A 23,048-nucleotide genomic window follows, 5' to 3' on the forward strand; every position below is an offset into this window, starting at 1 on the left:
AAATTGTAGCTATTGTAGTAACAAAGGTTTTGACAGCATGCTAATTCAAAATATCAGAGAACTTTATACCCTGGATCCCTCTATATATTACCCAGTAGATTCTACCCACAGAATTTTCTTTTTTTTTTTCAAAGATTTTATTTATTTATTCATGAGACACACAGAGAGAGAGAGGCAGAGACACAGGCAGCGGGAGAAGCAGGCTCCATGCACGAAGCCCGATGTGGGAATCGATCCCGGGTCCCCAGGATCACACCCTGGGCCAAAGGCAGCACTAAACCACTGAGCCACCAGGGCTGCCCTACCCACAAAATTTTCTTAGAATTGAAGTCCATATTCTCATGAGGCCTAAAGCTAAGTAATGGTTAAAATAAGCAGGGATTTAAAATAGTGCCATTCTTTCCTTTAACCAGAAAATAGCTTTAGGCCTGAGCAGAATATGAACTTTAAGAAAAGTGTTTGGGTAAAAGTCCCCTGGTGATGGATGGAGACGGATTGATAGATAAATATAGATAGATATTATATTCATATTATTATAGATTGTTATTTCTTTTTAAGATTTTATTTATTTATTAGAGAGAGAGAGAGCACAAGCATGAGGGAGAGGCAGAGGCAAGAGGGAGAAGCAGACTCCCTGATAAGCAGGGAGCCTAATGCAGACCTCGATCCCAGGACCCTGGGATCATGACTTGAGCCAAAGGCAGACGCTTACGAATTGAGCCAACCAGGCACCCTGTTGTTTTTTATTTAAAGATTTACTTACTTACATCTTTATTTATGAGAGAACGCACACACAAGCAGGGGCCAGGGTAGAGGGAGAGGGAGAGAATCTCAAGCAGACTCTGCTGAGCACAGAGCCTGATGTGGGGCTTGATTTCACTACCCTGAGATCGTGATCGTTAACAGGCTGAGCCACCCAGGTGTACCTATATGTTATTTTTAACACAGAGACACCCTAATATAATGGAATACTTAATATCTGTGCATTTCATTATATGTATATTTGGGGACAGGGGAATATTGTAAACAAATATTAAACTGTAGTTAATGCTGTGCATGCTAAAGTGGCTTAAAGGGGTGAAGACACTTACTTTGAAGTGTATCAGAATACAAGATGGATTGATAGAAGGATTGGTTGGTGGACAGATACATGATAAAGCAATTACTACAGAACAATAACTGTAGAATCTAGGTAGTGGTTATGTGGTTATGTTTACTATACAATTCTTACAACTTTTTTCTATATTTGAAATTTTGCATAGGAAAAGTTAGAAAAAATAGTGTTACGGTATTTAAGTCTACAGAGCTCTAGTTTGGTACAATGAACAATTATTGACACCTACAGTATACCAAAGTGATGTAACAGGTGTTAGAGTTATATAATAGTGAAATGACTCATGCACTCTGGGTGGCGTGTAACAGGAAATGAAATTGGAGAGGAAGGCATATTAGGTAACAGAGAGTTTTATATACCATAATACGGAGCTTGGACTTTATCCTGTGGTGTTTTAGGCATGGGAATGTTACGTAGATCACTCTCACAGCTTTGTGGAGACAAGATTTGAGGTGGTGGTGGCAGTGGTGGGGCTAGACTAAAGATGAGGATATTAATTAGGAATAGTATACCCGGCACAGATGATTAAAACCTGAATTATAGTGGGACTAGATTCTAGAAATATTTAGGAGCAGTAATCAATAGAACTTGACAATTAGTTTTATTAAGTGTGAGTAGGTTATAGGGAATCAAGAGTGACAAATACCGTATAAGAGAATGGGCAGGTTTGGGTTTAGAGGGTAAGACAATGAGTTTGGTTTTGGATATGTTATGTTTCAGGTATGTTAAAGTAACCATAGATGAAATCACTCATGCGAAACCCCACATGAGCAAAGCAGAACTTAACTAAGTTTCTATGCCTGGCCCTCCCAGAAAAGAAAGGCTTAGGTCAACTAGTTAGTGCTTGCCTGCTTAGCACAAGTTACCTAACCCTGCACCAAAACTTCCCTTTGCTCCATAAAAGTAACTCTGCTTTAACCTATTAGCAAATGCCCAGTATAACATCCTTGTTCCTGTTGCCTTTGTACTATAAATCTCTTTTGCCTTGGGGCACCTGGGTGGTTCAGTCAGTTGAACATCCCACTCTTGATTTTCACTCAGGTCATGATCTCATGGGTCATGGGACTGAGCCCCAGCTCAGGCTCTGCACTCATCAGGAAGGCTGCTTGAAGATTCTTTCCCTCTTGCCCTTCTCCCTACTCACGCTCACCCACTCTCTCTCTAAAATAAAATAATTAATTGAAAAAAATATCTTGCTTTGTACACTTTTTTGGACTTCCTTCCTGTCTACCAGATTGGATGCTTCTTGATTCGTGAATCATTTGACTAAAAGCTTACTAGGTCAGTAAATTGTGAAAATTTTCTTTTAACAGATGTTATTTAGTCAAAGCGATATTCATTCATTCATTCATTTGTATTTAGCAGAATTTGATAAATACTGACTACAGAATTCCATACCTGCTACTAATAAGATGGTGAGCAAAAGGGACACAAGTATTGGCTTTAAGAACCTTAGAGTGTAGTAAGAGAGACAAACCCGAAGGTATAATAAAAAGTGACATTTATGGTGGTAGGAGAAGCACAGGATGATATGAAACTTCTCAGAAGGAACAACTAACAGTCTGGCAAATGGTTCTGCAGGAACAGGTTATATCAGTGTGAAAGTTGGGATGGAGTCTGGGCTGGATACAGCAATTATGTCTCTCTGTTACTAATTCCTGAGAGTTGATAAAAAAATGTCAATATTATAGAATTGTTTAAGAAAAGGCTAAAAGCTGGTAAGTCATAGAAGGAGATAGAAAGAGCAAGGTAGAAAAATTAATTGAGTGTTGTGTAATGGACGATGAATGTCAAGATTAAGAGCATAGTCAGTAGTAGTGTTAGCATAGAAAGCTCTGATGAATTAAATCGTAATAATTGGTTTGGCAATTTGGAGGTCACTGGTGACTAAATGGAAGCAGTTTCAGTTAACTGGTATTTAGTTAAAAGAAAGGGCCAAGACTTCTAGCATCAGACAAAAGAGCTGCAAGACAAAACACAAAGAGATGAAATAAAACTTTTTATCTTAATTTTGAATTAATAAGAAACATCAGTTAAAACTTTTTTTCTTTTAAAAAATTTGTATTTGTATCCACTGAAAAAGTCTTAAAGCTGTAAAACCCTGGAGAAAATAGTAGAAATGGAGAAATAGTAAGTTCCAAATCTAAAGCAGGAAATGTATGAGTCTGGGACATCTTGCATCATAAAAGTAAAGCTGCCAAAGACTAATTGGGCCATATCAAAAGGACAAAGGAAGCAACACTGAAGGGAGACAATTGGCACATCAAAACCAATAATGACTTCCAAGGGATTGAAACACATCAAGTACCTAAAAATCCATGAGTTTTTAGATTTTAATCTCTCTTTTTTATTGGGTATGCGGAGGTTGTTGGGCTACCAACTTATTACTTTAAACCAGGGGTCAGAAAACTGTGGCCTATGCCCCAAATCTGTTCCACTCCCAATTGTAAGGCTACAAGCCAAGAAGAGTCTCAGAATGAATCAGTTACTATGGTAATCCGCTATGAACTTTTAATAAAATTAGGAGACTTTCTCTGACTCACACCTCACCTTTTTGAAATTGGTATAATAGGTCATTGATATTTCCTCAAAATGAACTTAGATATGTTAATAGCAGAATAAGGAGAAGGATCCCACATGGATTACTTATAAAGATTATACATAAAAATAATGAAAGTGAATTGAATAACTTTGTCATTATTATAAACCTTTTATTTTTAAACTTTTAATTATGGTGCAATCTTGGCATTTGCAACCATGTGGATGAAGCTAGAGTGTATTATGCAAAGTGAAATAAGTCAGAGAGAGACAAATACCATATGATCTCACTCATATGTAGAATTTAAAGCAGAAAACAGATGAACATAAGGGAAGGGGGTAAAGAAAAAAAAGGAGAGAGGGAAACAAGCCATGAGAAACTCTTAACGATAGCGAACAAACTGAGGGTTGATGGGGGGAGGTGAGTGGGAGATGGGCTAGATGGATGATGGGTATTAACAAGGGCACTTGGGATGAGCACTGGGTGTTGAATGTAAGTGATGAATTCTACTCCATAAACGAATATTGCACTGTATGTTGACTAAGTGAAATTTAAATAAAAACAAATAAACTTTAAATTTTGGGTAGTTTCAAACATATACAGAGTAGAGAGGATAGTATATGTAAACTGCTATTTTACCAGTCACCCACCTTCATCAAATATCAACTCTTTGTAACTTTAATCCATGTATATCTCTCCGACTTTTCTCCCCACTGTATTATTTTGAAGCAAAATCTACATATATAATTTAATTTGTACATGTTCCATTATATAGTTTTACTTTTCAAAAATAACTATTTTAATATTATAGTCTTGAAATATTGAAAAGCTGAATAGTTAATTAGGAGATTTTGCAGTTAATGTTTACCAGTAGGCATCTTTTTCTGCGTTCAAAATAATCACATATAGTATACTTTTCTATTGGAATTTAATTGTCTAATAATAAACAGTAAAAGGAAGTGTTTTACCTGTTCTTCGCAGTCTTCTCTCATTTCTCCTTTAAAAATAAAATATGACAACATTAATTATCTAATTATCTTCAATTTAATAAAGGTCCTTAATGAGAATTGTTAACAGAACCTTTTAAGATATCCTTGGTAGAAAGAGAGGAACTTAAAATAATCCTAATTTAAACAAACTGAAATACTGAAAATTCAAGAGATAGCAGTAGCCAACACTCAAAAAGTATGAAAGTACCAGTGATTCTCATACATACTTTTAGGACTAATATCTGCACTGAAGTCAAATTAGTAGACTGTGCCTACATTGTTCCTTCTGTTCTGATACCTTAAAACTTACATGGCAAGTAAGTTTCATCTAAGTGCCAATTCTGGTTGATTAGTGGTGGTTACCTAGAGAACTGTGTTGAGAAGTTTCATGAGGCCTTTTTTTTTTTCCTCAGTGGGAAAGAATATTGTATTTGATTATTGCTCTCATAGCGGCGATATACCTGCTGGCTCTGGTATAGTATATGAAATGATGCTTTTAAAAGAAACATCTTTGCTTAAATTTAAATGCCATTAGGCCAAGAGGAAAGTTATGATAGTGCTATAGTCTAATTTCTCATTATTGATAGATATTAGGTAGACATTAATTTGCACATTCTCACCCTTGAAACAAGTAATATTGTATATATAATTGGTATTTATAATTATCAGCTATGTTTCTTTATAGCACTTAGTGCATACATGCATAAACCACTCATTTGGCATTATGCTTATGTTAACTTATTATTTATTTCCTTTATTTAGTCTGCCTTCCCAAGTAGACTATGTTTTCTAAAGCTCAGCAGCAGCATCTTACCGTATTCCTCCCTGTAGTCCTAGCATCAAGAAATGCCTTGATGATGATTGTATTTCTATAAAAATATATTTGACTTGTCTGACATTAACTTAAAATTACTTGCTATTTTGAGATATTTTTATGTAGACTGGGATGTCTGGTTTATATAGTTCAAAATTAGCTAGTTAGCTATATGACTAGCTATATATAGTAATATATATATATATATATATATATATATATATATATATATACCTACGTAGTTCAAAAATTGCATAACACTTCTAATATGATATGGAATCATGCTGTGAAATCTGGATTGTAATGCTTTCATAGGACATCTTAATTTCTTAAAAGAATAGATGGCTGATTCCTTTAGGTAGGTAAAAGTTTAGGGGCACCTGAGTGGCTCAGTGGTTGAGCATCTACCTTTGGCTCAGGTCGTGATCCTGGAGACCCAGGGTCGGGTCCCACATCGGGCTCCCTGCGTGGAGCCTGCTTCTCCCTCTGCCTATGTCTCTGCCTCTCTGTGTTTCTCATGAATAAATAAATAAAATCTTTAAAAAAAGTTTAAATCCTACAGTAAGATGGTTATTCTCTTAAAGATCTCTAGGAGTGTAAAAATTCTAATAGTCTCTCTCAGAAACTTGTTCAACATTCTCTCTTCCCAGTAGTCAACAAATATTATGACTAAACAAAACTAAAAACCAAAAAACCCTATCCTGCTTTAATTTGTTTTTTAATCTTCCTTAGACCTTAAAAACAGCCCAGGGTACTTTGTGTAGTTTTAAATAGAAATCGTTGTCTATACTCTCGATATTTTTTAAGCTAAACATTTCAAAAATTGAACACTAAATTTCACCATGCTAGTCATTATCCATCTTCCTTGAATCCCTGCCAATTTTTTCATGTAAATAAAATGAACTTCCATGGCAGAAGGGTTAAGATCTAAAATCTAGATTCTAGATGGACGTCTAAAGAGATTGGTGTAATGAAGTGATTGCTTCTGAGTCTGTTATGTTACAGTCTTTTAAATATATATCACTGCTGTTTATTTTTCTCATAAAAGCCAGTAGTTACTGCTTCATTTAGTTTCTTGTCAACTCTAAGAGTCCCCATCTCTTAACTATATTTGTCTTAGTCACGATGGGGGGCGCCATTATGTAAAGGGCCAGACAGTAAATATTTCAGGCTTTGCAGGCCAAGAGGCAAAACTGAAGATATTATGTAAGTATTTATAAATCAAGAGAGAAAAGTTCTATAAGTTTTTAGTGATAAAATTAAAATTATAATTGAGTATTTTGTGTGATATACACCTAATGGGAATGTGGTGATATCATTTAATTGGGGTTCAAAGTTAGTGTTATCTCTTAACAAACTCAACTCCAAATGTTCTGTTAATACTAATCTCTGTTGATATTTTGCATATTTCACCTTTGAAAATGCCCTTTCCAACAGGTAAGTACTACCAGATACTGATACCACCTATCAGCAGCACTGTATTTTGTAGAATTCTGTTCGATTCTTCTCTCGATGTTTGCCTTTTGGCATGTCATTACATTGCAGATTAATCATTTCCAATTGCTGGTTCCAGGAACCTCCCCAATTACACAGTTGATAGATTTTGAAATATGGAAATTTCCTTGCATTTGTATTTAGGTCTGAAAAATGCTCCTGGAATTAGGGAGACCACTTGTTCTGATATTCTGGGACTAAGTGGTTTCCCCGGATTTGGGACTCAAAGTGCTAAAATTGGGACAGTTGTTTACCCTTATTAGAACTTAGTTTGAGATCAGAAAATATATCTACTTCAGATTTGTGTGGGAATACAGATCTCATTTCTTTTTTTTTAAACTCTTGACAACCCAACTTGACATTACTTTGTAATTCAAACAATGTTAATATCTCTACTTCAGTAAAAATTTCATGTATTGTAACTTTTGCCTTAAAATTTTAGGTTTAGTTTGAGAAACATGATCAAATTCGAAACAAAAGCTGATTTCAAAAAGCCATTCAATTTGGTAATAGTGGTCAGTGATGGTTCTTTCTCATCCAGAAAAGCTTCAGTCTCAGAGTTTAGCTAAAAAAAGTCACTGCTTTAACAACTAAGTTTTTGAACTTCTGCATAGAAGGGCAAGTCAGGATATTCACTTTCTATTTTTGACAAAAATTCACAAAAATTGAAAGTAGTAAAACTCACAGGCATGAAGGAAGTTCACCTTTGACACTATTGGTTCAGTAATATATGATACATTTAAATATTTTTGGCAAGGTAACTGTTAAACATTTAAAAATTTTAAATTAATTTGATTTTAAAGAATAGATTTAAACACCTTCACTTTTTTAAACACCTTTTTACAAGCTTTGTAAATTTGTCTTTTTTCCTTCCACATATATTATCATTATCAGTTGTAACACATCTCAGCCAATTCCACTTTAGCTTATGCTGAATTAGAGGTTTCTCAACTTTGAAAATATTCTTGCCTGAAATTGTTTTACACAGACTGTTCATAGAGGCTAATTCTTTCGTTACTTCAAACTTGGCTCTGACTCCTCAACTTTAAAAAAAAAGAAACAACTGAACAATAGACGTCTGTCGATCACAGAAAACCACTTGAAATCATCTTCCTTTGTCTTAAAAAAAATAAACTATTAATGTTGCTCCCAGTGTCCTCAACTTTTTGAGCAAATGTATGTATTTGCCCAATGGCCAACAGTTTTAAGTATATTTTCTCTGGATACATTTCTTTATCTCATTCATTCATTCATTCATTCATGAGAGTCAGAGAGAGAGGCAGAGACTTAGGCAGAGGGAGAAGCAGGCTCTCTGCTGGGAAGCCTGATGCGGGACTCAATCCCAGGACCTGGGGATCACAATCTGAGCTGAAAGAAGGTGCTCAAACACTGAGCCACCCAGGTGCCCCATTTCTTCATCTTCTATACTCAAACATGATTTAATTAACTCACCATCAGTAAATGGCTTTCCTTGCTTGACTAACACATGAGCCACTCAGAACCTTACTTTGGTCATACCTCATGTTTATTTTCTGTTAGTGAAGAAATTCTCCTATGATAAGACCTCCTCTGTAAATTTTCTACTTTTTCTCAAAACTGTTGCTTGCCCATGGGCAAGGGATACTATGATGAGTCCTTTGGTAATATTGCTGTACATTGGATTCTTTTGAGGATAATAATAATGTCCTTGCATTATAAACACAATGCTTGGCTTTCTAATTCAGTAACAAAAATCACACTCTACTGTGCCTGAAAAGTAGGACATTTTAAGTCTGATTTTCTTTCCTTATTTTGATATGTTGGGTATGAACTGGTAATAAAAATAAAATAAAAAGCTGTGGTATGGCAATTTGTGTGGCACTTGAAATGCGGTGCATCTGTAATCATGTCACTGCAATTTGCATTGTGCCAAACAGCCAGGTAAAGTGCTCTTCAGTTCTGACATTGTAGCATGAAAACAGCTATAAACAACATGGAAAAGGATGAGCATGGCTGTGCTCCAATAAAGCTTTATTTGCAGACAGTGAAATTGAATTTCATATAATTTTCATATGTCACAAAATATTGTTCTTTTGACTTATTCCAAACCATTTAAAAATGTAAAAACCATTCAGTTGTGGGCTCTACAAAAACAAGTGGCAGGGGGGCCTCGGTGGTTCACTCAGTTAAGCACCTGCCTTTGGCTCAGGTCATGATCCCATGACCAGGGTCCTAGATGAAGCCCTGTGTTGGGCTCAGGGGCCAACGGGGAGTCTACTTCATCCTCTCCCTCTCCTGTCTCTCCCACCACTTGCGTGCTCTCCCTCTCTGCTCTCTCTCTCTCTCTCTCTCAAATAAATAAACTCTTAAAAAAAACAAAAAACAAGTGGCATATGGGCTGTACTTTGTGGATCTCTAGTCTAGATAGCCTTTTTTCAAACTATGGTACTATTACTTTTATTTTTTAACATTGATATCTATCAATTTTCCCTTTTTCTTATCACTTTAAAATTTATTTCTACTCAAATAAAAAAACCCTGAGTAATAGCTATTCTTTAAATGGAAGATAACTAACTTTAGCATAGCACCTAAAATACTTAGCAGAAAGCCTGGTACATTGTAAATGCTCAATGACTGTTTGCTTTACTACTGACACTCTTACTGAGATTGTCCCCTAATAATGGTAGAGAGATTAAGATTTTAAAAAAATACACATACACATACAAAACACTTTCTAGCTTGTTTTGGAATCCAGGACACAATCATGAGTCTTTTAAAATTGGGGTATGAAGGTTATAATTTAACTATATATAGACTGTGATAGAAATAAACTAAATTAATAAGATGAGAATTGCTTTGCAGAAAAGACTTGCTGATTGTATCCTGGTCTGATTAGTTTTATAAGAAAGATGCTAAATTATTGGAGAAGTTCTTTCAGTATCTGATCAAGAAAATTATCAGTGTTAAGCTGACCCCTGTGATGTTTTTTTTTTTTAAAAGAAATACTTGTGATCATTAGCCATTGTTTTAAATCCCTTACAGTGCCTATCCATTAAGTCTTTCTGACTTGAACACATCCAATATTTCTGTTATTTCATCACAAATTTATTATATGAGCTTCCTCCCTAAGTTTAATGGGCATTACTCTTAGACTAGTATTACTCAGAGTATGGGATGAAGACTAATAACTGATCTGCAGACTATTTATTGTTGATCTGTTAACTTTATTAATTGTGATAGAAAAAAATTAGAAGCAATTATAAACTTTTATGACCGTTTGACAGGATAATTTTGTGTTTGTTTAACAAAATTTGGCTATTTTTATTTTTAAATTTTTACTACATTTTAAAAAGCTGATGTAATTGATATATAACATTATATTAGTTTTAGGTGTACAACGAAATGATTTGCTATATTGTGAAACGATCACCACAGTATGTCTAGTTAATTTCTATCACCAGTTACAATTATTTTTCCTGTGATGAGAACGTTTCATATGCATTCTCTTAACACCTTTCAGAAACACAATATGGTATTATTGACTATAGTCATCATGCTATACATTATATCCTCATGACTTTTATAAATGGAAATTTCTACTTTTTGATCACCTTCACTTATATCTCCCACCACCCCCATCTCTGGTAAACATTGATCTCTTTTCTGTTTGTAGGAGTTTGTTCTTTTTGGTTTTTTGTTTTTTGAGATTCCACATATGAGTGAGATCATACGGTATCTGTCTTTCTCTGACTTATTTTACTTAGTATAATTACCTCAAGGTCCATCTATGTTGTCAAAAATGACAGGATTTCCTTGATTTTTATGGCTGAATAATATTCCCTTGTGTATTTATACCATATTTTATTTATTCAACCATTGACAGACGGTTAGGTTGTTTCCATGTCTTGGCTATTGTGAATAATGCCACAATGCACATGGGAGTGCAGATACTTTTTCAAGTTAGTGTTTTTGTTTGCACACATACAGAGAAGTTGAGTTGCTGGATCAAACAGCAGTTCTATTTTTAATTATTTGAAGAATCTCCATTTTGTTTCTGTAGTGTATATTCCCACCAACAGTGCACAAGGGTTCTCCTTCCTCCACATCCTTGCCAACCCTTATTATTTCATGTCTTTTTGCCAATAACCATTCTCACAGGTGATATCTCACTGAGGTTTTGATTTGCATTTCTTTAATGATTACTGATATTGAGTACCTTTTCATGTGTTGGATATTTGTACGTCATCTTTAAAAATAATCTACTTAGATCTTGTGTCCATTTTTAAATTGGGTTGTTTGTTTGCTATTGAGTTGTTGGGTTCTTTATTTTGGATATTAACCCCTTATCAGATACATGATTTGCAAATATTTTCTCCCACTCAGTAGGTTGTCTTTTCATTTTGTTGATGATTTTTTTTCTGTGCAGAAGCTTTTTAGTTTGTTGTAGTTCCACTTGTTTATTTTTGCTTTTGTTGCCTTTGCTTTTAGTGTCAGATTCAAAAAATTGTCTCTAAGATAGATGTCAAGTCTTTTACCATCTATATTTTCTTAAGGAGTTTTACAGCTTCAGATTTTATGTTCAAGTCTCTAATCCATTTTAGATTATTTTGTGCATGTAAGATAGTGGTCTAGTTTCATTCTTTTATAAATAGCTATAACAGTTTTTCCAGCACCATTTACTGAAAAGACTGTTTTCCACTTTGTATATTCTTGTCTTCTATGTTGTAAATTAATTGACCATATATGCTTGGGTTTAATTCTGGGCTCTCTATTCTTTTCCATTGATCTATGTTTCTGTTTTTATGCCAATACCATACTGTTTTGATTACTATAGCTTTGTAATATAGTCTGAAATCAGGAAGTGGGATATCTGCAGCGGGATTCTTCTTTTTCAAGACTGGTTTGGCTTTTGGGGTCTTTCGTACTTCCATATAGATTTTTAAATTGTTTATTCTTTTTCTGTGAAAAATGCCTTTTGCATTTTGAAAGGGGTTGTATTAAATCATAGACTCCTTTGAGTTGTATGGATATTTTAACAGTATTCTTCCAATCTGATCATGGTTTATCTTTCATTTTATTTGTGTCACCTTCATTCTTTTATCAATGCCTTATGGTTTTCAGTGTGTATGTCTTTCACTTCCTTGGTTGAATTTATTCCTAGGTATTTTATACTTTTTGATGCAGTTGTAAATCAGATTGTTTTATTTATTTTTCTGGTAGTTCACTATTAGGTATAAAGACACAATAGATTTTTGTATATGGATTTTGTATTCCATAACTTTACTGAATATATTTACTCTAACAGTTTTTTGGTGGAGTCTAGGTTTTCTATATCATGTCATTTGCACATAGTGACAGTTAAGTTTTTCCTTTTCAATTTGGATACTTTTTATTTATTGATTATTCTTGCCTAAGTGCTCTGGCTATGTCTTCCAATACTGCATTGAATAAAATGACAAGAATAGGCATTCTTGTTCCTGATCTCAGAGAAAAAGCTTTCAGCTTTCACCATTGAGGATAATGTTAGCTGTGGGCTTGTCATATATGGCCTTTATTATGTTGAGATATGTTCCCTCTAAAACTACCTTTTGAGATTTTTTAAAATCATAAATCCATGTTGAATCTTGTCAGGTGCCTTTTCTGTATATATTGATATAATCATATATTTTGTTCATTGTGTTAATGTGGTGTATCACATTGGTTGACTTTTAAAAGTTAAACCATCCCTTACATCCCTGGAACAAATTGCACTTGACCATGGTGAATGATCCTTTTAGTGTTATGTTGAATTTAGTTTGCTAATGTATTGTTGAAGTTTATCAGAGATATTGGCCTCTGTAATTTTCTTTTGTATGGTGCCACTGTCTACTTTTGGTATCAGGTTAATACTGGCCTCATAAAATGAGTTTAAAAAAGTTCCCTGCTCTATTTTGAAAGAGTTTCAGAAGAATTAATATTTTTTAGTGTCCAATAATTTATCAGTTGTATAAACACTTAGTGCTCATTACATCACATGCACTCCTTAATGCTCAGCAATCCTCAGTTTGTTCCCAGAGTTAAGAGTCCGTCATGGTTTGTCTCCCTCTGATTTCTTTCCATTCAGTTTTCCTTCCCTTCTACTATGATCCTCTGAACTGCTTCTTATATTCCCCATATGAGTGAAACCATATGATAATTGGCTTTCTTCAGTTGTCTTATTTCACTCAGCATAATACCCCCCAGTTCCATCCACATCTGTGTAAATGGTAAGTATTCATCCTTTCTGATGACTAATATTTCTGTGTGTTTGTGTGTGTGTGTGTGTGTGTGTGAGAGAGAGAGACAGAGAGAGAGAGAGACAGAGAGAGAGATACCACATCTTCTTTATCCATTCATCTGCTAATGGACATCTTGGCTCCTTCCACAGTTTGACTGTTGTGGACATTGCTGCTGTGAACATTGGGGTGCAGGTGTCTGGTGTTTCACTATATTTGTATCTTTGGTATAAATACCTGGTAGTGCAATTGCTGGGTTGTAGGGTAGCTCTATTTTTAAGTTCTTGAGGAACCTTCATACTGTTTTCCAGAATGGTTATACCAGCTTGCATTCCCACCAACAGTGTAAGGGGGTTCTCCTTTCTCCACATCCTCACAACATTTGTTGTTTCCTGTCTTGTTAATTTTAGTTAAGGAATTTGTATTCTTATTTAAATGTTTGGTAGATTTCACCAGTGAAGTCATCTGGTACTAGACTTCTCTTTTGGGGAAAATTTTGATGAGAGATTCAATCTACTTGTTATTGGTCTGATTAAAGGATTCACTTTGGTAGGCTGTATGTTTCTAGGGCTTTATCCAATTCTTCAGATTTTCCAATTTGGGGGGCTTTAAAATTGTTCATAGTAGCCTCTTATCCTTTGTAAAGGTTTCTGTGATACCAGTAGTAATGTATTTTTCATTTCTTTTCTTTTTTTTAGTCTTCATTTATTTCTGCTCTGATTGTTGTTTCTTTTTACTAACTCTGAGTTTAGTTTGTTCTTCTTTTTCTAGTTCCTTGAAGTGTAAAGTTAGGTTGTTTATTTGAGATATTGTTTCTCAATGAAGACATTTATCATTCTGACTTTCCCTCTTAGAGCTGCTTGTGCTCCATCTCATAAGTTTTGATATGTTGTATTTTCATTTTCAAATTTCTTTCATGTCATTTTGCTTTTTCTTTTGGTTTCTTCTTTGACTCCTTCATTGTTTAGCCAAGTGTTCAATCTTCACGTTTATGAATTTTCCACTTTTTTTTCCTGTAATTGACTTTTAGTTTCATAACACTGTCGTCAGAAAAAAATGCTTGATATAATTTAGTTCTCTTAAATTTTTTATGACTGTTTTGTGGCCTAACGTGATTTTTCCTGGAGTATGTTCCATTATGTACTTAAGACTATTCTGTTGCTTGGATGGAATGTTCTGTATGTGTGTGTTAAGTCCAATTAGCCTAACATGTCATTTAAGTAAATTTTTAAAATAGATTTTTCTGTCTGGATGATCTAATTGATGAAAGTGGGGAATTTAAGTCCCTTACTATTTTTTAATTGATGTCTATTTCTCCCTTTATTTATTTTTTTTTAATTTTTATTTATTTATTTATTTATGATAGTCACAGAGAGAGAGAGAGAGAGGCAGAGACACAGGCAGAGGGAGAAGCAGGCTCCATGCACCGGGAGCCCAATGTGGGATTCGATCCCGGGTCTCCAGGATCGCGCCCTGGGCCAAAGGCAGGCGCCAAACCGCTGCGCCACCCAGGGATCCCTATTTCTCCCTTTATATGTCGATTAATGTTTATTTATCTAGGTGCTTCGTCACTGGGTGAATAAACATTTACAAATGTTATATCTTCCTGTTCAATTGGTCCTTTTATCATTATCTTATGACTTTGTCTCCTATCATAGTCTTTGTCTTAAAGTGTATCTTTTCTGCTGTAACCTATCCCAGCTTTCTTTTGGTTCTCATTTGCATGGAGTATATTTTTTCTACCCTTAACTTTAATTTTGAATGACCTTACATCTGAAGGAAGTCTCTTGTAGGCAGCATATAAATGGATCTTGCATTATTATCCATTCAGCCATTCTGTGTCTTTTTATTAGAGAATTTAGTTCATTTTCATTTAAAACAATTATTGATGGATATGTACTTATTGCATTTTGTTAATTGTTTTCTGGCTATTTTTAAGATTTTATTGTTCCTTTCCTTTTTTTTCTTTTGTTTTTTTTTTTTTTTTTCACTTGCTTGCTTAGGTTTGTTTGTTTATTTAATTATTTATTTGGTAAACAACCGATTTGTTCAATGACAGAGGTATGATTAAAGTAAACCAATACATATTATGTTGCTATCAAAATTACATCCTGAATACTATAAAATACACTAGAGATAAAAAAAATGTTAATAGTAGCTATATCTCAATTTTCATAGCATTTAATTCACATATAATTTTCATTCTTGCTATATAGTATTATTCTATTTTTCTTGCTCTCTTCCTTTGTGATTGAACAATTTTCTGTAGTAATATGCTTAGATTCCTCTTATCTTGTATATCTATAGGCTTTTGCTTTATGAGGTTTATATAAAATAACATATATATATAATATAACACACATATATATAAAACACCCTATCTTAAATGGACATATTAAGTTCAGATGCATTCTAAACCTGACTTTTTTTCTCCCTTTCCCACATTTTGTTTTGATGTCACAATTTGCATCTTTCAGCTTTCAGCATTCATTTAGAGTTTATTGTAGTTATTGCTATTTTTACTACTTTTGTCTTTTAACCTTCATACTAGATTTGTAAGTAATTAACCAATCACCTTTACAATATAAGATTACTTTTATTTTTTTTAAAGATTTTATTTATTTATTCATGAGAGATACAGAGAGAGAGGCAGGGAATATAGGCAGAGGTAGAAGCAGGCTCCTGATGAGGGGACTCAGCCCCAGACTCCAGGATCATGCCCTGAGCTGAAGGCAAATGCTCAACTCCTGAGCCACCCAGGCGTCCCTACAATATAAGATTACTTTTAATTTTTACTAATAATATATTTACCCTGACCAGTGAGATTTATACGTTTTCCTATTACTAATTAGTTCCCCATGTTTCAGCTTAAGGAAGTCCTTTTAACATTTCTTATAAGTCTGGTCCTTGGGCAATAATTCTTTTAGATTTTGCTTGTCTGAAACCAAAAATCTGCAGGACAGCTTTGCTAGGTATTCTTATTGGCAGCTTTCCCCCCCCGCCCCAGTATTTTCAGTATATTTTACCTACTTCCTCCTGGCCTGCCAAGTTTCCACTCAAAAATTTTGATCATGGGGTTTCACTTGTGTGTAACAAATTGTTTTTCTCTTGCTGCTTTTAAGATTCTTTCCTTGTCTTAACTATTATTCTTAAAATATCCACACTACCCAAGGCAGTCTGCAGATTTAATGCAATCCCAACAGCACTTTTCAAAGAACTAGAATCCCCAAATTTGTATGGAACCACAAAAACCCTGAAGAGCTAAAGAAAAAGAAAAACAGAACTGGAGATTTCAAGTTCTATTACATTGGTGTAGGAATCAAAAGAGTATGATACTAGCATAAGAACAGACACATAGATCAATGAAATAGAACAGGAATCCCAGAAATAAAACCCACAGTTATATGGTCAATTAATCCTCAACAAAGGAGGCAAATAGGCAATGGGGAAATAGTCTCTTTAACAAACAGTATTGGGAAAACTGGACAGCAACCTACAAAAGAATGGAACTGGACCACTTTTTACACCATACAGAAAAATAAACTCAAAACGGGAGACCTGGAACCATAAAAATCCTAGAAGGAGAGTACAGGCTGTAATTTCTTTGACATTAGCTATAGCAACATCTTTCTAAGATGTTGTCTCCTAAGGCAAGAGAAGCAAGCAAAAATAAATTATATGGGAGTGTGTGTGTCTGAGTGGCTCCAATGGTTAAATGTCTGCCTTCGCCTCAGGTCATGATCCCAGGATCCTAGGATCAAGTCCCACATCAGGCTCCCTGCTTAGTGGACAGTCTGCTTCTCACTCTTCTTTCCCTTCGCCCCTCTTCCCTTGCTCGCATTGTGTCTCTTCTCTCTCAAATAAATAAATAAAATATTTAAAAAAACATCAAAATAAAAAGCTTCTGCACAGCAAAGGAAGCAATCAGCAAAACTATAAAAAAACAGCCCACTGAATGGCAGAAGATATTTGCAAGTGATACATCTGAAAAGGGGTTAATATTCCAAAATACATAAAAAACTGATACAGCTCAATGCCAGAAAATAACCCAGTTGAAAAATGGGCAGAAGACATGAACAGATATTTCCCCAAAGAAGACATCCAGGAGGCCAACAGACACATGAAAGATGCTCAACATCACTCATCTTAAGAGAAATACAAATCAAAACCACAATGAGATAGTACCTCACACCTGTCAGAATGGCCAAAATGAGAAATACAGGAAACAACAACGTTGGCAAGGATGTGGAGAAAAAGGAACCCTGTGCACTGTTGATGGGAATGCAAACTAGTACAGCCATTGTGGAAAAGAGTATGTGGAGTTTTCTCAAAAAATTAAAAACAAAACTACCATATGATCCAGTAGTTCCACTACTGGGTATTTACCTAAAGAATAAAAAAATATTAAGAAGATAAACGTACCCCTATATTTATTGCAGTATTATTTACAATAGTCAAATTATGGAAGAAGTTTCAGGTGTATATCATAGTAATTTGATATTTGTATATTATAAAATGACCCCTGTGGTAAATCTAGTTACCATCTGTCACCATACTAAGTTATTACAGTATTATTGATATATTGCATCATATATTCCTTATGCTGTATGTTATATCCCCAGGACTGATTTATTTTATAACTGTGAGTTTGTATCTCTTAAATCCCCTTCACCTATTTTGCCTGCCCCCAAGCCTTCCCCACTCTAGTAATCATCAGTTTGTTTCCTTTATCTATGAGTCTGTTTTGTTTTTTAGATTCCATATATAAGTGAAATCATGATATTTGCATTTCTGTCTCACTTATTTCATTTAGTATAAAACCCTCCAGGTCCATCGATGTTGTCACAAATGGCAAGAATTCATTCTTTTTTGTGGCTGAATATATTCCATTGTGTGTGCTTGTGTGTGTATATATCTCACATCATCCTTATTCATTCGCCTACTGATAGACATTTAGGTTGTTTCTATAATTGGCCATTGTAAATAATGCTGCAGTGAACATAGGATATGTATATCTCTTTGTGTTTTTGTTTTCTATGGATAAATACTCCAAAGTGGAATCATTGGATCCTCTGGTAGCTCTCTTTTTAATTTTTTGAGGAAACTCCATCCTGTTCTCCATAGCAGCTGTACTAATTCACATTCCTAGCAACAGTGTACAGGGGTTCCCTTTTGTCTACATCCTCACCACCAATTTTTTTTCTTTTTGTATTTTTGATAATAGCCAACTTGACAGGTGTGGGTTGATACTTTATTGTGGTTTTGATTTGCATTTCCCTGATGATTAGGGATTAAACACATCTTCGTGTCTTTTTTTTAAAGATTTTATTTATTTATTCATGAGAGATACAGAGAGAGAGAAAGAGAGGCAGAGACACAGGCAGAGGGAGAAGCAGAGACACAGGCAGAGGGAGAAGCAGGCTCCATGCTGGGAGCCCGACGTAGGACTCGATCCCAGGTCTCCAGGATCACACCCTGGGCTGAAGGCGGCGCTAAACCGCTGAGCCACCCGGGCTGCCCTCTTCATGTCTTTAAAATGTTGGATTAGAAACTATTTAAAAAGGGAAAGAAACAAAACTGGTCTTTCCCCACATAAAGTTTCACTAATATATAATTTCTATAAAGAAAAAAGGGAAGCTAAGCCGCTGCTTGGGCTAATTTCCACTTTTTTTTAACCCTTCAAATTTCAGTAAAGTTCTTAACTTAGATAACATGGTCAGTCATTAGGTTTTGTTTTTGCTTTTTGGTGTATCAGTTTAGTTTATAGTGTCCTCATCAGCCTCATCTCCATAAAATTACTCCTTGTTATTTTGCATTAGTAAATATCACCCTTATAATGGTTTTGTTCTGTGTAAATACACTTGGCTAAGCAGGACTCACAGTTAAGTTTATGTGTCCATTTGGGCCCAGATTTTTGTCATGGTATCTGGCTGTTTGGTCAAACATTATTGTGGGTATTTCTGTGACGGTGTTTTGGATGAGTTTTCAAGTTAAACTTGATAGATTGACTAAAGCAGACTGTCCTTCCTAATGTGGTTGGTGAAATTCATCCAGTCAGTTGAATGCCTGAATAAAACAAAAAGCTGACCCTCTCTTGAATCAGATGGAACCCCTGCTTGTCTGCCCTTGAGCTATGACAGTGTTTATTTATTTATTTATTTATTTATTTATTTATTTATTTATTTATTTATTTTTTAATGACAGTGGTTTCTTTTTATCTGCCTTTGGGCTTGAACTGAAACATGAGCTCTTTCTGGATTTTGAGCCTTTTTGTCTTTAGATTGGAATTAGACCATCAGCACTCCTTGATTTCCAGCTTGCTAACTTTAGATTTTGGGACTTGTCAGCCTCTATAACCACATGAGCCAATTCCTTAAAATACACACACACACACACACACACACACACACACACACACACACAGCCATCACCCCTGTTGGTTCTTGTTTGTCCGGAGAACCCTAATACTACCCATGTTCATTAGTTTGTTCTTACTACACTCGTCCTTTGATGCTTAAGTGGGGCAGTTCACACATGAGAAGACGTGATGTGTCATATAGCCACCTATTTAGAACTGGTTGTTTAAAAATTTTTTTAAACCTACCTGTATATTTTTAAAACAGTTATTAGAAATGACTAAGATCTAAATAGGGCAAAAGAGGATTCAGTGGGCTAGAGAACAAGGAAGGTAAAGATAAGAGTGTTTCAAGGAACAGTCAATATAGAATGCTACCAGCGGTCATGTGGAGGAGCCCTGGAAAAAGATCATTAGAATTTGTCAGTAGGAAATGATTAATCACTTTCAAGGTGCATATTTTTAGAAGCATTGGGTAGAAGGTGTCATACTTGTATTGTTTGATGAGGAAGTGGTTAAAATGTGTAGTAGTAAGTAAGGTTGGATAGAGATGATATGGACAGATTGTACAAGGACTAAGTGGTTTAGGTCGCTTTAATGTCAGTTTGGAGAATGCCTCAGAGCCTTCTAACAGAGTTTTTGCCTGTGAACACATTATGGGCAGAGATTATATCTTTTACCTCTATTTCCAATGCATAACATGGTTTCTGGTTCAGAGTAGGCACTCAATAAATATTTGTTGAATGCCAGATAAAAGAATGTAAAAAGTCCTATTAAATCTTTTATCATAGTATCTCTCAAAATTAACCTTTTTTGTTCTTACTATCAGTATTTTCACACAGGTCTACTACCAAATTATTATAATAAGCTTGCTAGCTAGGTTTTCCTTCCCTCATTTCAGCCAGTGTAGGATGAGACTGTCAGATTAATGTTTTTATAACATGCTTTTGATTGTATCACTCTCCTGCTTGACAACTTTAAAAACCATGTAAATACCTACTGAAATAAATGTAAACTCTTTAGCCTTACACCAAAGCGTATCCAAAATCTGGGTATAACCTAGGTTTCAATCCTTATCTTCCACTGCTCCTTTATATCATTAAGGTTAGAAAACATAAAAAGCTATGATCTGCTAGCCAAATACAATGATTGTCACTATCAAAACAACAGAATCTCACAACCAAATATTGGTTGTTCCAAAGTAACTCAGGTTCTTCAATCACATTTCTTAAAGTGCCACAAAGGGAACTATATTAACCACAGTGATACAAACAGCTGTAGTTGTTTACACATATACAACTTGCTGGGTTCGGAGATAAGCATACACCTGGGAAGCCATCATTACTGTAATTGCCATAGACTTATGTATCACTTCCAAAAGTTTCCTCCCATAGTCCCTTTGTCCTTTTCCCTTTTTTTCCTTTGTGGTAAGAGCACTTAACATGAGATATACTGTTTTAGCAAATTTTAAAGTATATAATACAGTATTATTCATCATAGGTCCTGTATTGTAAAGTCAATCTCCAGAATTTGCTCTGCAGAAGTGAAATTTTGTACTCTTGGACCAACACTTTCCCATTTCCTCCTCCCCCCAGGCCCTGGTACCCACCATTCTACTCACTGCTTATATGTATTTGACTATTTTGGATTCCACATATGAGCAAGATCATGTAAGATTTGTCTCTTTGTGTCTGCTTATTTAAATAGTATCCTGTCCTCAGGCCCATCTGTGTTGTGACAAATGGCAAGATTTCCTTTTTCAAGGTTGAATGACATTCCATTGTATACACTGAGTTGTAGTTATTTATACATTTTGGGTATTAACCCCTTATCTGATACTTGGTATGCAAATATTTTCTTCCATTTTGTAGGTTGCCTTTTTATTTTGTTGAGGATTTCTTTTGCTGTGAAGAAGCCTTTTAGTTTGATCTAATCCCATTTGTCTATATTTTGCTTTTGTTGCCTGTGCTTTTGTTGTGCTATCCAATAAATAATTGTCTAGACCAATGTCTGGTAGCTTTTCCCCTAGATTTTCTTTTAAGACTTCATTGTTTCAGTCTTCAAGTTTAGGTCTTTAATCCATTTTGAGTTGATTTTTTTAAATACAGAGAGAGACAAGGTCCAGTTTCATCTGTTTACTTGTAAATTTCTAATTTTTCCACCAGCCTTTATGGATGAGACTGTCTTTTCCCCATGCATATTCATGGCATCCTTGATGATGTCCAATTGATCCTTAGATGCATGGACTTAGCTCTCTATTCTGTTTCATTAGTTTATATTTGTTGTCATGCCAGTACCATCCTGTTTTGATTATAACTTTGTAATATGTTTTGAAATTGGGCAGTGCGATACCTCCAGCTTTATTCTTCTTGATCAAAATTTCTTTGGCTATTTGGGGTCTTCTTTAGTTCCAAATAAATTTTAGAATTTTCTATTTCTATAAAAAATGCCATTGGGATTAAAAAAAAAAGATTTTATATATTTGAGAATGAGATAAATAGAGCACAAGCAAGCGCAGGGCTGCGGGAGAGGGAAAAGCAGATTCCCCCACTGAGTGGGGAGCTTGACTTGGGGCTCCATCCTAGGATCCCAAGATCATGACTTGAGCTGAAGTTAGATGCTTAACTGACTGAACCACCCAGGCACCCTGCCACTGGGATTTTGATAGAGATTGTGTTGAATATACAAACTGCTTTAGGAAGTAGGGACTTTTTAACAATACTGAGTCTTGTAGTCCATGAACATGAGGTGTCCTTTCACTTATTTGTTTTTTTTTTTTTAATTTGTTTCTTTTTAAATTTCTCTCATCAATGCTTTGTAATTTTCAGTGTATTTTACCTCCCTGATTAAATTTATATGTAAGTATTTCATTCTTTTTTGATATTATTGTAAATGGAACTGTTTTTTAAAATTTCCTTTTGATTTTTGTATGTTGATTTTATATCCTGTATCTTTACTGAATTTATGTATTGGTTCATAACAGTGCTTCTTATGGAGGCTTCAAAGTTTTCTACTTTTTAAAAAAATTGTTCTGCCTCATACTTTCTGTACTGTGTTGAATTGGAGAGGGGAGAGTAAACGTCGTTGTTTCAGAAGTTAAATGGGATGCTTTCAGCTTTTCACTGTTGAGTATGATATTCACTGTGGCCTTTTTGTAAATGGCCTTTACCATGTTGAAGTGTGTTCTGATACTGTATTTGTTGAGAGTTTTTTTTCTTTATCATTAGAAGGTCTTATATTTTGTGAAATGCTTTTTCTGTGTATATTGAGATGATCATGTGAAATTTATTCTTTGTTATGTTACTGTGTATATCACATTTATTGACATTTGTATGTTGAACCATCCTTGTGTGTCAGGGATAAATCACACTGATCAATGTATGGTTCTTTTAACATGCTGTTGAACTGAGTTTGCTAGTATTTTGTTGTGAATTTTTGAATCTATGTTTGTCAGAAATATTGACCTGTAGTTTTCTTTTTTTTTCTGATGTCTTTGGCATTGGTATCAGA

General features: G+C 34.8%; 1 protein-coding gene across 9 annotated transcripts in view; it reads right to left on the reverse strand.

Moving 5' to 3' along the window:
- LOC112673404 (WD repeat containing planar cell polarity effector) overlaps window positions 1-23,048 on the reverse strand; it is a 424,409-nt gene that overhangs the window by 6,884 nt on the left and 394,477 nt on the right. For all 9 annotated transcript variants that reach the window (XM_035721693.2, XM_035721691.2, XM_035721688.2 and 6 more), the window contains one exon: window positions 4,622-4,650. In XM_035721693.2, coding sequence (XP_035577586.1) covers window positions 4,622-4,650 — 29 coding nt within the window. The remainder of the gene's footprint in view (window positions 1-4,621; window positions 4,651-23,048) is intronic.

Source organism: Canis lupus, chromosome 10 (assembly GCF_003254725.2).
Source record: "Canis lupus dingo isolate Sandy chromosome 10, ASM325472v2, whole genome shotgun sequence".
NCBI lineage: Eukaryota > Metazoa > Chordata > Mammalia > Carnivora > Canidae > Canis > Canis lupus.